Source organism: Amblyomma mixtum, chromosome 7, assembly GCF_055824585.1.
Source record: "Amblyomma mixtum isolate Tamu chromosome 7, ASM5582458v1, whole genome shotgun sequence".
Lineage (NCBI taxonomy): Eukaryota > Metazoa > Arthropoda > Arachnida > Ixodida > Ixodidae > Amblyomma > Amblyomma mixtum.
In genome coordinates this window covers 48,315,660-48,331,945 of record NC_143018.1, presented here as the reverse complement: position 1 = coordinate 48,331,945, position 16,286 = coordinate 48,315,660, and the positions used below count along the sequence as shown (strand labels likewise).

Below are 16,286 nucleotides of genomic sequence, written 5' to 3'. Positions count from 1 at the left end.
GAGACAAGAGAAAGACAAACACCAGCTGTCCTTCTCTTGCCTCGTCTTCTGTTGCGCTGTTTTATCCAATTCTTCAAACATGTACCAACCAGCCCGTATTTCGCCTCTTCTGAAATAAATGTAGCCAGCTGTAAGGGGTACAGCATTCGAGATGTTTATTCCACTGCTGAACTCGCAGCTTCACGCCACTATAGCCGGATACAACTTAAGAAGGCATTGGCTTTTCCCCGTCAATGGACTCCCTTCCAGGTAATGGCGTTGGCCAATTCTCATGACCCAGCTAGCATGTCAAAGCAGGGAGTGGCACATGAAAGGGTTTAGTCCTTTCCCTCCATGGTCTAAAATAGTACCCTCTGTGCATTGTCATGGTAGCAGGGTCACGAGAATCGGCCGATGCCACTGGAAGGGGGTCCTCCTTTGATGGGGAAAAGCCACCTTGTTCTCGAGTTCCATCCGACAATACATTTCTAGATAGAAAACAATACTGCACATCACTGCAACAATGAATGAAGAGATGAATTTCAGGAGTATTTTTATGGAATGTAGAAAACTGACAAAAAGAACATGAAAAAGTGCCTTTATACAAAGCTGTGCATGGCAGTAGGCACAGCATGCCAGAAACACGGGAGGCACATGGGTACTACTGCCTAGTAGTGCTACTCTGAAGGGAAGCAGTCTGTAATCAGTGGCATGATTATCCAGTGAATAATCGGTGACTATGATTATCCACCTTTTTCCGGAGCCTGATGTAGGAAGGGCTCTCAGCAAGTCCATGCCGACTTGTTGAAACGCTTGCGAAGGTAGCTCAATGGGCTTGAGGAATCCGGCTGGCTTCACGGGCGGGACCTTACGGCACTGGCAATCCCGGCAAGTGCGGACGTAGTGTGCAACGTCATGACCCAGGCGAGGCCTGTAGTACTTCTCTTGAATTCTGGCTAGTGTTCTAGTAAACACAAGGTGGCCAGAAGCGGGTTCGTCATGGCAGGCATGAAGAATTTCATTGCATAGGGACACGGGGACGACCACCAAGTACAGCCTAGTGTTGGCAGCGAATAACGTCGTTTGCGAGCATTTATTTCACCTGTGTGCTAATAGCCTCACGTTCTTTGGTAGACACTCGATAAGGTGACTGTGGGAGTGGCGGAACATTTTCATCTGTAATAATGCGATGTTTCGCAAGATGCGTCCGCCCGATGCGTGGCAAGGACGTGAAGGCACCATGGTAGCGATTGAGCAGTTCCCGCACTTTGTCTCACTGCTCGAGCGGCAGGGTTAGGTTAATGTCATACTTAACACCAGCAAGTCCATTGGGCTCAGAGTCTCTTCATTTCCTCTGTTGGGGTCGCCACCTATGAACTTAATAGTGCCGCCCTCGAAGCTGAAGCGCAGCTAGGGGGTTTGCAATAAATCACTTTGGTGTTTGGTCCTGGAGCGGAGTGGTCGCCTGGCTCTCTTTTTCTTTCTCACGGCCTCCCGGCACGACAGCACGGGAACACCCACGCAACATGGTGTCAGAAGTGACAGCCGCATGAAAAACCAGTTTCAAAAGCAGCTCTCAACGACCGTCAACGGCAAAGAGATGCTCCTGGAAAGCGCCCAGCAGGCCCAGTGGCTAGGCCTCACTCTGCAGCCGCCAGACGCGTTCGACTTCTGCAACCCTGCAAGTTGGTCTTCATGGAAGTCTCATGGAAGTTTGCCGCTCCAGGAAGTCGAGGCAGGCCAAACTCAATGCTATCCAAATGCATGCTCTCGAGGTGCCAGCTAAAGCCAAGTATGTGGATATCACAGTCGACAACTACACAACTCAGTCCAAAGCAGACTCAGGTGCCGAGGTTTCCGCAGTTCCAAGTGACTACCCCGGAGTCCCGGCTGAGCTCGCCAAGGTAGACGCTATTTTGACAGGGCCGGTGGCCAACCTCTGCGTCTACGGGGCTCATATTTGGCACAGCTATCTTGGCAAGGGAAGACCAGCTCCCAGCGTCTTTACGTCATTGAGGCACTTTCAGTACCTTTACTAGGTCTACCAGCCATCCAAGCTCTTGAAGGTGTGAAATTTTTGGGTACTGTCAACACTCCTCAGCCAACGCTTCATGCACGCTCAGAGATGAATACACCATTCGCTTGAAACAAGATGTGCCGTTCTCACTCAGTGCACCTCGACGGATGCCAATCCCGCTGCGTGAAGTTGTTCGCCAATAACTTGAAAAACTCGAAAGCGACGGCGTCATTCGCCGTATTGATAAACCAAAAAAGGATGGAAAGTATCGTTTGTATGTGGATCAGACTTTGACTCGACTTTGATCAGATCTGACTCTACTAAACAAAGTGGTTCTCAGGGAAAGACACATTTTTCCTACTGTTGAACAAGTTCTTGGGCTCATCGGTGACGCAGCCGTTTTTTCGAAGCTCGATGCAACTGCAGGCTTCCACCAAGTTGTCAGCAGACTCGCAAGAATTGACAACTTTCATCACACCTTTCGGTCGCTATTGTTTTTGCCGACTGCCCTTCGGCATCACTTCTGCCCCGGAGTATTTTCAAATGCAAATGGCCAGAATCCTTGAAGGTCAGGAGGGTGTTGTCAACATTATTGACGATATTCTTGTTTTTGGACGTACCAAGCAGGAACACGATGCAAGACTTGAACAAGTGTTGACTCGTCTTGCAATTGCAGGTGTCACCTCGAACAAAGACAAGTCTTGTTTTGGGGTCTCCGAGGTCTCCTTCCTAGGTGTCGTCGTCTCAGCACAAGGCATCAAGCCACCCTACTGAAAAATCCGGTATGAATTTTAAACCGGAACCGCATACCGGGTTATTGTACAGGATTTGCGATACCGGATTACTGGAATATCCTGTATAAAACAGGACAGTCCTGTATAATACAGGACTCTCCTGTTTTGTACAGGATACTCCAGTATCGAAAATCCTGTACAATAACCCGGTATGCGGTTCCGGTTTAAAATTCATACCGGAATACAGGACAGTCCTGTATTAAACAGGCTAGGCCCGTATTATACAGGAGGGCCCTGTATCACAGGACAAAGGCAGAATAAAATGCTTCAAATATATCCCACTTGGACTAAATCTGCCCAAAAACTGGGGCCATAAGTGTACATGCCAAATGCTGAAATATACAGAGCCTCAGAAACTGGTAATCTGCGATTATCAGCAACTCGCATTGCAGTCGATGTGCCATTGTGTTTTTTGCTCCCACCTTTTACCAAAGTATTGGTAGCTTGGTGAATATTACAATGCATCAAAAACTCCAAAAGATGTTTATTTTTTCCGCATGTCTTGAACCAGCTCACTAAGGCAATAATTTAACTCATTGCGACGATCTACCGGCGCTGGGGTCTCTACAGGGTGCTGGCCAATGAAGTAGTCAAAAGCACCAGCAGAAAAGAAAATATGGTTGGTAGTACATATTGCCCCAGCTTATCATTTAATTGCGCACTGACACACAACATAATGCATTGAGCACTGTGACATGCAACTTACGGCCAATGGCTTGTAGCTTTTCAGGGGTCATTGGCTTTCTGCCCACTGTGGAGGCTTCTGACTTCAGGTTCCGATGGCAAGCTTGCCCTGTAACGCCCCTTTCCAGGAGTTGTGGAGTCGTCCAAAGGCTGCGTCTTTACAGAAACGCGAATCTTTGGGTGCCACCATAACTGCTGCGCACGTTGCCGAAGGAATAAAAATTCCATTCCCGAGGTGGACCTGTATGCAATAACAAATGCATACCACAGTAGCACAAACGGGGCTCTGAATTGCGGGCCCCCGTGGGCCCAGACAAGCCACAGACAAGCCAGGCGTCTCAAGACGCCAGGCCCTGAGCATGGCAATGCTCAGTATCGTGAATGCACCTACCGCCTTCCATATTTGAATCAGTATTGCAAATCTGCGTCGTAACATTGTTGGCGTGTAAACAGGTTGCTCAGACGATTGCGATGCTTGCGTGGTCATCCTCCATTATTTACGGCACATACCGCAGCATTGTTGCGATGCGTGATGTTTGTTCAAGGTCTTGAGCCGCTCCCCCTCAGGACGCTTATCAATGATTGCTCTCGCACGTATACACCATGTGCCTCTGTAAAGAAATAATACAAACTATAAAACTAATTTTAGCCGTGCTATCATGAAGGACAAGCAATTTCGGTATGTAACTGAAAGAAAATTTTGCGCTATTTCGTCCCTCTACGCTGTGCAGTCTACAAAGTTTTAGTTAAAAAGACACTGAACAGTTAGAACGTTTCTGTTGACGCCGAGCATATAACCGAGACGGAGGCAGTACTTAAAGAACAAAGTGATTTAAAATGCGTACTTACGTCCTAGCAGCACGACGTCGCGTCATAAAATCCGCCTTCCACCGGTCAAATGTTCACCACCGGCCTCCACCGGTCAAATGTTCACCACTCACGTCTTTCGGAGCGAAGTCATTCATCACTGAGACAAGGATGATAGAGTTCCACCATATTTGCACTGGACGTACGCATGAAAGGCGATGTCATCTTTGATCATGGATTGATCAAGGCAACACGAAGAAAGTCGCAAAAAATTGTATAACACAAATTCAACGCCAACGAGCGAGTGCCAGCGTGTTTTCCCAGCTACCTTCATCGCTTGACGCTCAACCCAGCCGCAGGAGAGAAGTAAAAACCTGTTCCAAACAAACGCAGGAAAGGCGGGGGGGGGGGGGGGGGGGGGCATTTTTGCAAAAAGTCACCGCGAAGCGGCCGGGGACAGTGAACAAGTAGAATCGGAACCTCCTCGCCACTTCATGGAAGTCGCGGGAAGCGTGGTCGGGAGGGCGGCTTAAAATGTTCGGTCGTGGGTTGACAGACACAGAGGAGCCCAAGGGGAAGGAACAAAGCCCGATAGAAAGACCAGGAATGCGCAGGTTTTTTTTTGTTGTGACGGACCCAGGAAAAGCAGAGAAGGCGGTGATGAGAGAAAAAAAAAATCTTTACAAAATTTGCGTAAAGACGGGTTACTCGCGTAAGGTTTCTACAGGTGGTTTTTGTTTTTATTTTGTTCTCTCGAGCGCTGTATCTTCTAGCTAGCACGAAGCGTCGCCCTTAAGGGAACACCGCAAGCTGCCGGCTCCGTTGATATCTTGTTCGTCGATAGAAATGTTCTGGGCGATTTGTGATTAGTATGCCTTCCTGATAAAGTGAAGGGTGGGGCCGCTCGGTATGGCACTTGGACAAGTTGCGTTATTAATGGGCAATCACTTGACGAAGAAGAAGTGCAAAGAATTCCTGCACGAAAACCAAGAATTTTCTTTCTTCATCGATGCGTCGCTACAGACTGCCGCTAGCGAACAGCTGCTGCAATGAACGCGACAGTAACAAACCTTTTGGAGCCTCTGGCGCAGTCACCGGAGGCTCGCCATGTTTATCAGCCAGTCGTGAAGTTCTGCACTGTGAAATCCAGAGTAATCTGCGCAGGACTTACGAAGGCTGCTGGCGGATATATACTAGCCGTGTGCCCGCACTCAGCCGCCTTGACTTTGTCAGGGTGCTGCACGGGAAGCCAATATGGCGGTTGCCCTCAAATCACCAAATCATGAACAAACTGCATGTTTTGCCACTGCGAAGCTCACGCTTAGCCCTTTTCTTTTCCTAGCCCTTTCAACAAAACCGCGTATGTGTTGATTATCGCACTTATGCGCGCGCTGCCCCCACCTTTCCCCTAAAAAATATCTGCTGGCGTACAACAGTCAATCTGCAGACCAAGCACCAAAACCGCGGCACATATCGCTCTGAATACAGGCTGGTATGTCCGGTTTGAGCTCCGTACCGGACTAGTCTGTCCGGTTTGAGCTCCGTACCGGACTGGTCTGTCCAGTTTGAGCTTCGAACCGGGAATGGACTGTCCGGTATGAGCTCCGTACCGGAGCGGTCTGTCCGGTTTGGGATCGATACCGGACCGGTATGAACCGGTATAGCCATCAAACCGGACGGGTCTCGCCGGTATGAGAGTGATACCGGACCGGTATGAAACCGATATGTTCCGGTAAAATCCGGTTTGCCGCGATACCGGATTTTTCAATAGGGCAGACCCAGGCAAGATCGATGCAGTGTATGCAATGTCACCTACCACAGACGTAGCAGGTATCAGACATTTACTCGGGATGGTAAATCATCTTGCCAGGTTCTTGCCTCATATTTCGGAAATAACTGCTCCGATACGCACCCTTCTCAATAAGAATGCTAGTTGGACTTGGCAGCATGAACAGGAAGCTGCATTCAAAAAAGTCAAGGAACTTCTGACGTCTGAACGCTGCCTGGCCAAGTACCACCCATCGTATGCCACAACAGTCTCTGCCGACGCCAGCTCTTTTGGACTCTGAGCAGTCCTGCTACAAGCACAATCGACTGGTGAGCAGAGGCCAGTAGCCTTTGCCTCAAGGGCAATGACGACTACAGAACAAAGGTACAGTCAAACAGAAAAAGAGGCCTTGGCTACAGCGTGGGCCATCCAGAAGTTCGAAGAGTTCATCAGGGGCATCACCTTTACCGTAGAAACTGATCACCTTCCTCTCGTGTGATTGCTTGGCAAAATGAAACTTGACGTGCTTCCTCCGAGGGTGCAAAGACTCAGGCTTAAGACAATGCCTTACCAGTTTCAGAACATGTACGTGCCCGGAAAACTGTTGGCTACAGCGGATGCATTGTCTCGCATTCCTCCCAAAGTGCATCCAGTAGACACAGTGGAACTTTTTGCTACCGAAGTCGTGGCTTCTGCTCCAGATGTGCTTCCTCTGAACATGCAGGATATCAGGTATGCCCAAAGTTCTGATGGAGAATGCACCACGCTCATCTCTTTCTGCCAGCACGGCTGGCCAAAGAAGTCGAAGATACCTCTTCACGTCTCAAAGTATGAATCAGTGAAGGATGAACTTTCTGTTTGTGATGGTCTTCTCCTCAAAGGCCTCTTGATCCCCGCAGCAATGAGGCCAGCAGTCTTGACGCTTCTGCATGAAGGACATCAGGGCATCGGCCGCACCAAGGCCCTCGCTCGTGAATCTGTGTGGTGGCCTGGCATAACAGCGGAGATAACCTCCCTCGTGACCAGCTGTGAAAGGTGCGGCCTTACTCGAGTGAATTCAGCGGAACCACTCCTTCCTACAAATCTCCCTGGTCGTCCCTGGGAAGTTCTGGGCATGGACCTCTTTCACCACAATTCTCAAACCTTCTTGATGGTAGTGGACTACTACTCCCGGTTCCCAGAGGTGGTGACACTGAAAAGTACAACAGCTCCGGTGGTCATTGAGGCGCTCAAAAGCCTGTTCGCCCGTCATGGGATACCGCAACAGGTTAAGTCAGACAACGGTCTGCCATTTTCTTCACGTGAATTTACCGTACTCGCCGCATCTTATGGTTTCGACCACATCACCAGTAGCCCCCATTACCCACAGTCTAACAGAGAGGCAGAGCGAATGATCCGGACTGTGAAAGATACCTTCCGTAAGGCAAAAGATCCTCACTTGGCCCTTCTCAGCTATAGGGATACACCAGGTGTGAGTGGTTTCAGCCCGGCTCAGCTCCTAATGGGAAGGCAACTGAGAACTCGAGTCCCAAAGCCAGATGAAAAGCTTCGTCCACACTGGCCCAAAAGGGAGGAGGTAGCCCTCAGAGATGATTCTTACAAGAAAAGGACTGCAAAGGACTTCAACCGACATCATCGCGTCAGGGATCTGCCATCACATCAGTCTGGTGAGCAGGTCTGGGTTCGACCTGACCAGGTGCGTGCTACAGTTCTGAGCAAGGCACAGCGTCCAAGGTCCTTCGTCGTCGAAACGGAGCGAGGAACGATTCTGCAGTGGAATCGTCGACACCTTGTTCCCTTTGTGCTGAGGGCAGCAGATCCAGCACTTCTCCAGCCTCACCCCCTAACTCAAGAGGCAGCAGCACCTGATCCACTGCCTGTTACAGCGGGACCTTCACGTCCTGGTGATGGTGTTGTGTTAGGGGGTTTGTAATAAATCACTTTTGTGTTTGGTCCTGGAGTGGAGCGGTCGCCTGGCTCTCTTTCTTTCTCACGGCCTCCCGGCGCGATAGCACGGGAACGCCCACGCAACATCCTCAACATACACCGTCACACTCTCGCTGGGAATCACTCGATTTCCCCACATAACACACTGCTGATCTACAGATAGCTCATGTTGCCGAATGAAATAAGGCATTAGGTCACCATCCGTGACATGTGCCGGTCAACCACTCATCTTATAGAGCAGCACTTTCAACAATACTCTGTCAGTTCGAGTGCACTTCTGAATTTCAACAGCAGACAACGGCACTTCATCAACAACTGAAAGAAACGTGCATAATCCGAGACATCGTCGCTTTTCTGTACAGGGACTAACACTCTGTTTACAAGAGACTACAATTCAAGTGACACGGTTTCCCTCAAAGAAAATGGCACCTGTCGCGCCTTGCAAAATACGGGGCTGCTCCCCTCCTTCAAAACCAGCCTGATTGGATTACATTTGGTGAGCCCCAGAGTGGGCTCGAACACTTTTACATATTTCTCAAGTAGCGCCGCAACTTTGTCTATACACACACCATGCACACTTGACCAATCTAGCTTAAGAGCCTCCAGCCAGTCTCGTCCCAACAACGCAGTGTCGCTATTGTTGTGGGTTTTAACAACAATGAGCGGAAGTTGCTTGCACTGACCATTATGTTCGACTGGAACCGTCAACTTCCCTGTGACTGTTAGCGGCGACCCACCGTATGTCCTCAGCTTTATGTGACAAGGCTCTTTAGGTAGACTGGGCCACAATTTTCTGTATAGCGTTTCTGGCACAATGGAAACAGATGCACCCCTGTCTATTTGCTTGTTAACATTCTTCTTGGCTACCTTAAGGCAGATTTCATAATGCCCTGGGCGTTCTGCACAAGAATAGACATTGTACAACAACACTTGGTCACAATCCGCCTCCTCCTCAGCTACCGAATTTGCCGAGTGTCTAGACTTGAACTTGCACATTTTCGCCAAGTGTCCGTAACGCTTGCAGGCATGACAGCGATACTTGCAAAATTTGCAGTTCGATGCTTCGTGCGCTGAGCCACTCCGCAAACAGTCCGGCGATTCAGACGCTCGGTCCCTTGCTAGTCTTGCACCGCATGAAGTTGCACGCTGCTGTGGCCGTTTCCCACCGCCTGGCTTATGACGTACGACGTCGACTGTACCTTGGAGCCCCGTCGGTTGAAATTCCCGACTTTCCTTCCGCGCTAGCTCGATGCTTTTCGCAATGTCGCAAGCATCCGAAAACGTCAACTTGCTTCTCTTCAACAACTCTGCTTGCGTTGCACTGTTGCAGAGGCACACTACAAAGCGGTCTCGCAGAGCCTCATCAAGATTGCCCGAATTCGCATGAAGCTGCCAATCGCCTCAACTCCACTGCATATGCTGCTATGGACTCTCCCTCTTGCTGGCACTGCCGATTAAATTTGAATCAATCTGTGATGACCATGGGCTTCGGTGCAAAATGACTTCGCAGCACTTCTACGAGTTCCGCATAAGTCTTGTCCTGTGGCTAACTAGGCCCTAGCAAAGTCTTCAGTGTCTTGTAAGCCTTCTTACCTATCGCCGTTATAAACATCGAGACCTTGAGGTTGTCGCTCACCATTGAGGCCTTCAGGAAATGCTCGAACCTTTCCATGTAGGACCCAAAGTCCTCGTCTCCGTCCTCGACGAACTGCTCGAAAAACTTCCGAGCATTGCCATCCCTGTGCCTCGCCAGAACGCTCTCCACGAACACCAGGATGAGTTTTACGCAGTCCAGCAGGATCCCATGCTCGTTGCCAATTATGTTGTAGCCGCGGTGAGCGAAGCGCAGGCAGAACGACTAAGCAACATGCTTATTCGGCATGCTGGGCTGTACAGATGAAGACTCACACACGAGCGATCTCCTCGCTGCCTTCTTAACAAGAGAGCAACGCTCCCCCTCAGCATTGCATCATCACACACGCACAGTCGATCACGTGACACTACATTCCAGTCGCGCACAATGCGAGCACATGACACTTCAAGTAGCACCTCAAGATGCGGGCTGCGCATGCTTCCAGAAAAAGCTGGCCAGTGCATCTCGTACTGCTCCACCTTGTGCGTCACTCACTGTGGTGATGTGAGATGGTTGCCCATAGGCAGCATCTTGTGCACACACTTCCTGCTCCCACTGCTGCTCAATGCTGCCCTTAAACGTTTCACAAATGTTGTGTAGGAGGCAGGCAGCCCGGATTGCTTGCTTGGCATTTCCAAGTTTGCATTCCAGTCTTTTGAGGACAAAACGTGAACGAGCTTTCACTCGTCCAAAGGCATTTTCAACAATCCTCCTAGATTTTGACAGGTTGTAATTGAATGCTGCCTCAGGTGTGCCTTTTCCCGCATTCGCATAAGGCTTTAGCAAGTTGGCTGTCAGCGGAAAGGCCTGGTCACACAATATTACCGGTTGCACAGGCGTGTTCTCTATCACCACAACAGGAGAACGGAACTGGTCCCCTTCAACCACCTTGCGGAATCGCGAACGGCCGTACACATGGGCGTCGTGGCACCTGCCTGGACTTCCGACGTTTATGTACCGGAAGCGGTAGCGGTGGTCAACCAGTGCCAGGAGGATGATACTGTGCCTGCGTGGAATTCACAGAAAAATAAGCTTACTGTGCACAGACATCTTTTTTGGAACTAAATACAGTAACAATTAAATTCCTTCAGTGTAGCAGAGAACTTCCATATTTTGATGAAATTTCGATAAACTAACTATGTTAGAAAATTGACTGCACAGGTAAGGCTTTCTTCCAGAACTGAAATATCTGGCCTAAGACCCATAGCAGGGATTCACTGTTTTCATTTTGAAACCCAGCTGATTGAAAAGTTATTACAAAAAGAAAAAAAACTTACCATCCCTTGTAGTTGAAGTAGTCGGCAGCGTGTTCCTTTGTTGGCGATACCGCGAAGTGGCAGCCGTCAAGGGCGCCGACGGCGTGCGGGAAGCCGTGGACAGCATAAAACTGTCGCATGTGCTCCGCCATCTCGTCACGACGCACCATGCGTAGCCATTTGGCCTCCAGATTCTCAAGGAGGACCCTGAAAAATTCCCTGTAAATTTCATTTACAGTGGATCGGCCAAGAGCGAATAGGTGCGCGATGGTTCTGTCCTCTGCGGATGAACCCAAACGGTAGAGACCAACGGCGACACTCTTCTCGACTGAAACTGCAGCCCGCATGTTTGTGTCCTGTCGTGACAACTCACGCCAGCACGACGCGACCAAGTATTTGAAGGTCCTCTGCGAGACACGAAAGCATTGCTTGAAGTGGTATTCGCCCAGATTAGGCAATGTCTCTTCAGACCACCTTTCGTTTCTCTCGAAGGCCCATCGTTCTCTCGGCACTGTGGCCGAGCAGCCAACGGCGACAGCGGCGATGCAGAATGCGTTCACCTGCAGTTGTTGTTCGAGATCGCTTATTGTGCTCGCTTGCTCGTCGATGGCTAACTGCAGTACTCGGTCTTCGGAAAGATGCTGCGCTCGAATGCACATGTACGTCGCCACCACTTTTTGCCAATCAGATTGCGTCAGCTGCGCAGAAACGTTATCGCCGTGGGTCGCCATGATGCTTCAAAAAGTGAAGTACTGCTCCTGGCTTGTCTCGTCTTGCGAAGCCTTTTTTGTAACCGTCAATATTGCACAAAGCTTCTTGATAATCATAAAAAATTGCTTGCAGTTTGGAATCTACTGTATATTAACTGTACATTAAAGCTTTGAGGCGCGGAAAGTAATATTTTTTGTGCCTTACTTGAAAAGCCATCGTCGCCACCATCAATTCCGAATGACACTTTATTTTTCCGTGTAGCAGCACGCCCCGAAAGTGTCACTCGTTCTGGAGAAGTGCACATAATAAAACATTACGATCCTAAGACGGATGGGCGATGCCCACACTGTGGGGAGACCTGTGATATCTTCCACATGGTGTGGGCATGTACTCAAAATCCCCACCTCCCCCCTTCCCCTACCCCTTCCAGAGAGGCATGGGAGACTGCCCTCCTCAACTGCTCCTCGCTTGAGTCCCAAAGGGCTCTGGTGAAACGGGCGAGAGACGGGGCCTCGTCATGCGGTGTTCCGGACGGGACGCCGACCATGTAGCGGGGCCACTCTGTGGCTCCCAAACTCTTTTTCACAAAATAAAAGTTTTCACCACCACCACCTTAGTGAAAGTGTCACTAAACTTGCTCGTCCGACAAGGGTATTACTTGGTCAAAGGGAAAACCATCCTTAATTTCAATGACCAAAATCTGATGCTGAATGGATGAAGCGGAATCTCTTTTCTAATTATTCCTTGCAAAACATGCCCAAAAAACACCCCCTCTCAGAAGTGAAGAAACATATGGTCAATTATTTCGGGACACTTGCAGATTAGGAAATGCGAACCCCACGGTAAAAATAAACCTCTTATCTCTAAATCCTTTTAACTGATAGTCTTTCTGTGTGTAACATGAAGAAGAAAGCTTTGGCTCCTGGCTGTACTTGCATTCTTTGGCTCCTGGCTGTAATTGCATTCTTTTTACTCCTTTCAAAACGTCCCCACCGTGGCCTCCCTCGTACAAGGCTCTGTACATTGGCACTGGAGAAACGACATCGCACAGACCTCCGCATAGCTGTTCCCGCTTCACCTCAGCTACGGTGACGGCTGTCAGATCCTCTACTTCTGGGAATATATTTGTTTGCAAGTGACCTAACCTTGAGAGTGTTCATCAGCGCCACCCACGTCCTTAAGGGGCGGACGTAGTACGCCCTGAGTGACCGCTGGTGTGACGTGGAACGTCATCGAACAGCGAGGGTGGACGCTCTGTCAGAACCCTCTTAAGCTTCCTGTGGCATGAAAGCTGCTAGAACCGATTGCCATCGTTGAGCTAGTAATCATACTGCTGGTTTCTTTGATATATATAACGAGCCCCTCACTTCCCTTTCCTTGTCGTCTTAATATCTCAATGAGGGCCTCAGTTCGGGTAGCCTTGATGCCATAGGAAGCATATGAGAGGATGTTGTTGACGCGGTTCCCGTTGCGATAGCGCGTGTGATACTGCGTGAAGCAACGCCATTTCATGAAAATTTCATGAAAGCCAACTTAACGGGCTGCCAAACATATAATTTCTACATTGCATATCTGGAAGCGCGATGCTGATTTAGAAATTTTACAAACTTTATTCGCCTTTTATGTCAAAATCCTTGAATTTCTCAATATAATCTTGTGCCTTAAAGCAAAAAATGTAAGATTTTATCGCTTCATTTTAGCTAAATACTTGTCTTTCCGTTGCACTCAATTAAGTAAATAATGTCTGCCATGCAATATAATCAACCTGCACAGACTGGACACACGTAACATTCGCGGTTTTGCAAGGTAAAATCTGTACTTGGTTTATTGGAGTGCAACGTCCCAAAGCAACTCAGGCTGTGGTGGACGCCGTAGTGGGCGTCTCCGGAAATTTCGACCACCTGTGGTTCCTTAACTTGCACTGAGGTCGCACAGTACGCGGGCCTCTATTTCGCCTCGATCGAAATTCGACAACCGCGGCAGGGATCGAACCCACGTCTTCAGGGTCAGCAGCCGAGTGCCATAACGACTGAGCCACTGCGGCGGTGTAAAATCTGTACTGAATAATTTGAAACTCCCTGTATAAATTCCACACACGACGGCGGTACAGTGCACACACTTGAGCGAAGCGTATGCCTCGTGCAGGTTCAACGATTCCCGTTGGTACTTCAACGCTGGCGAACTCCCCACCGTTCGGCTGTTCCACAAGCACCCGCATCTCGCCAACCGCATGCACTACGGCCTAGAGGTCGACATGGACATGCTCGGTGTGTTGTACGAACCGCACGCCTACCCTAACTGGCGTGGCGCTTACGCGGTACACACGTACCTCTTCCACCGGGGGGAGTCCCCTTATGACCCTCTGCACAACGAGGAGTTCAACGAGACCAACATCAGGGACGTCGACAACGTGATGGGCCAGATGGCACGATCGGTGCTCTTTGGAACTTCGGACTTAGTCGTCCCGGACGTCCCTGTGCAAAGCGTGACCGAGCTGGCCGTCAGAAAGGACAATGGAGAAGACCTTACGAGCATGAGGCCCGCGAATGCGAAGCCTTTCTACGGCAAATAAAGACCTCCCCATGCAGCGCCAGTAATTGGCCGCCCAATATTGGAAATGTGTTAAGGGAGGTCGGTCCTGGAAAAGACCAGAGTGAAACCATCATCCATTTCCAATACTGGGCCGATGACCTTGGGCTGCTTGGGTAGCAGGGCTACGCTTTCCGTTATGCTGCCTCCGCAATTCGCGCCCGATCGGTTCTGGCGTACGGTCGCACCTTAACTAAAGTGCTGAGAGGCGAAAGGCGAGGACACTATGCCGTGATGACTTCCGGTGGATGTGACGTCTCACTGTTCCCGTGGCTAATCGATACCCATGGTATACCTCTTTCGAGGATCTTGAGGGTTAATTACGGTTAATTACAAATTTTTCCATATAATTTGTGACAAATCTGACGCTCTTCCGACCACTCTGTGAAAATTTTCACTATGCCGTGACGACTTCCAGTGGATGTGACGTCTCATCGTTCCCGTGGCTATATCGGCGTCCACGCTATTTCGACGAAATTTCGACATTTTTGCCTATAATTAATTAAATAATTCATCTACAAGTATCAAACTTGGCTTCCAGTTTCAGTTTGTCCTCCTCTATCTGAACGAGTCATTGGTTTTCTTCTATTTTTTTAGTTCCCGAGTTAAATGCGTCTGACATTCTTTGTTAACGGACGACACTATGAGCCGCGGTGGCTCAGTGGTTATGGTGCTCGGCTGCTGACCCGAAAGACGCGGGTTAGATCCCGGCTGCGGCGGTTGCATTTCTTTGTAGGAGAAATTCTAAAGGCCCGTGTACTGTGCGGTGTCAGTGCACGTGAAAGAACCCCAGGTGGTCGAAATTTCCGGAGCCCTCCACTACGGCGTCTCTCATAACCAAACCAGTGTGAGCCATTAAAGATTTTCGCCTTAAAATAGATCTGGCTGCTTTTCGTTGGACGCGTTCTAGTATGCTGATATTGGATGCGGTGAAAGGGTCCCTTATTATGGCGGCATATTCAATTGTGGGACGGATTATGGTTGTGTATTCAAGAGATCGTAAAATTTGCAGAGCGCAACCTGGTATCTGCTATTACAGTCATGGACCGAACTCAGGTTCACGGGACAGGATGAGGGGCAGTGCTCTGTTAACGCCAAGCCCCTCTTGGTTACACCAGTTTGGCAAACACTGTCTGTACAGCAACACAATTGGACAAGAGCCGTACCAACTGCATGTCCCAGTACGAAAAGAAATTCTGGCCTCTCTGACGAGTCCAGGTGAAGCAACGACGCAGCCAGACGGCGTATACCTGAACAAAGGGCCCCAGTGCGTCCCGTCTTTGGCACTTATAACGGTTACCACGTTGCTATGGACCTCCCAAGGCCATGTTTCCGAACGACTCTGTGCATGTGCTTGCAAAGAGGGTTTTCATGCATACACGGAAACACATAATGAGCGCAAAGAAGTCAGGGTGGGCGCTTTTCCCATGTTTCCTCTGCTGAATGCTTGTTTCGATTTCTGAAATTAACTTACCGGAGAGCATGTTTTCCGCGCGTCACAGAAAATTAGGTCACAGAAAATTAGGCAATATACGAGGAAGCGAAGCGGATGCACGAAGCACGTGAGTACAGTTCACACGGGGTGCGCTTCCAGAACTGTGTTCTCTCTTTCAGTTGACTCAGTGGACAAAGTTATGCTGGCCTGCATCGGTCTACCACGGTGTTTTACCGACAAAGATCCTACTGCATAAGACGAAGCTCTTATAAGAGAGAAAAAAGCCATAAATATGGCGTGCATGTATCACAACTACCAGGATTTTTTTGCTAGAAAAATGTGGTTATCTTTTTACGGGTTTCTGGGGATAGGTTACATCGAAATTCAGCTGCAAACAGGAATTACTGAGTCCATTTCGATCGTGACATAACAAGTTTCAAGCAAGTGGCGAGAACATCTTTATATTCAATTTTCTCTGCAGTCAATGCGTCTTCCGTTGCCAGACAATATTCAACACCGATAGAAACAGCCATAAAATCACTTTTTACTGCCAACTAAAATTGGATGGAACTGCACTTAGTGTGACCTTGAGGATTCCAGAGACGGCCATGCCGCTACAACCCGTTCAATAATCAACTACCTCCTATCGTCTTATCGCAAGTGCTC

The 16,286-nt window shown here is 49.3% G+C and overlaps 2 protein-coding genes across 2 annotated transcripts in view; one reads left to right on the top strand and one right to left on the bottom strand.

Annotated features, from left to right (window-relative positions):
• LOC149335990 (uncharacterized) overlaps window positions 1-14,168 on the top strand; it is a 51,394-nt gene extending 37,226 nt beyond the window's left edge. Inside the window, exon 6 of the mRNA XM_089554054.1 lies at window positions 13,742-14,168. Within this exon, the coding sequence (XP_089410180.1) occupies window positions 13,742-14,168 (427 nt within the window). The remainder of the gene's footprint in view (window positions 1-13,741) is intronic.
• Window positions 6,937-11,662, bottom strand: LOC149335991 (uncharacterized). Its single transcript, XM_089552502.1, has 2 exons — window positions 10,907-11,662; window positions 6,937-10,635 (listed from the first exon to the last, which is right to left on the bottom strand). The coding sequence occupies exons 1-2, from the start codon at window positions 11,614-11,616 to the stop codon at window positions 10,047-10,049; spliced, it is 1,299 nt and encodes a 432-aa protein (XP_089408628.1). The 5' UTR covers window positions 11,617-11,662; the 3' UTR covers window positions 6,937-10,046.
• Window positions 14,169-16,286: the final 2,118 nt, after the last annotated feature.

Bases quoted from the DNA above. Each gene is read 5' to 3' on its own strand.
- LOC149335991 (XM_089552502.1), bottom strand. From the start codon at position 11,616: ATGGCGACCCACGGCGATAACGTTTCTGCGCAGCTGACGCAATCTGAT. The intron at 10,636-10,906 runs GTAAGTTTTTTT...AATTCCACGCAG, and splicing joins TACTTCAACTACAAGGGATG to GCACAGTATCATCCTCCTGG.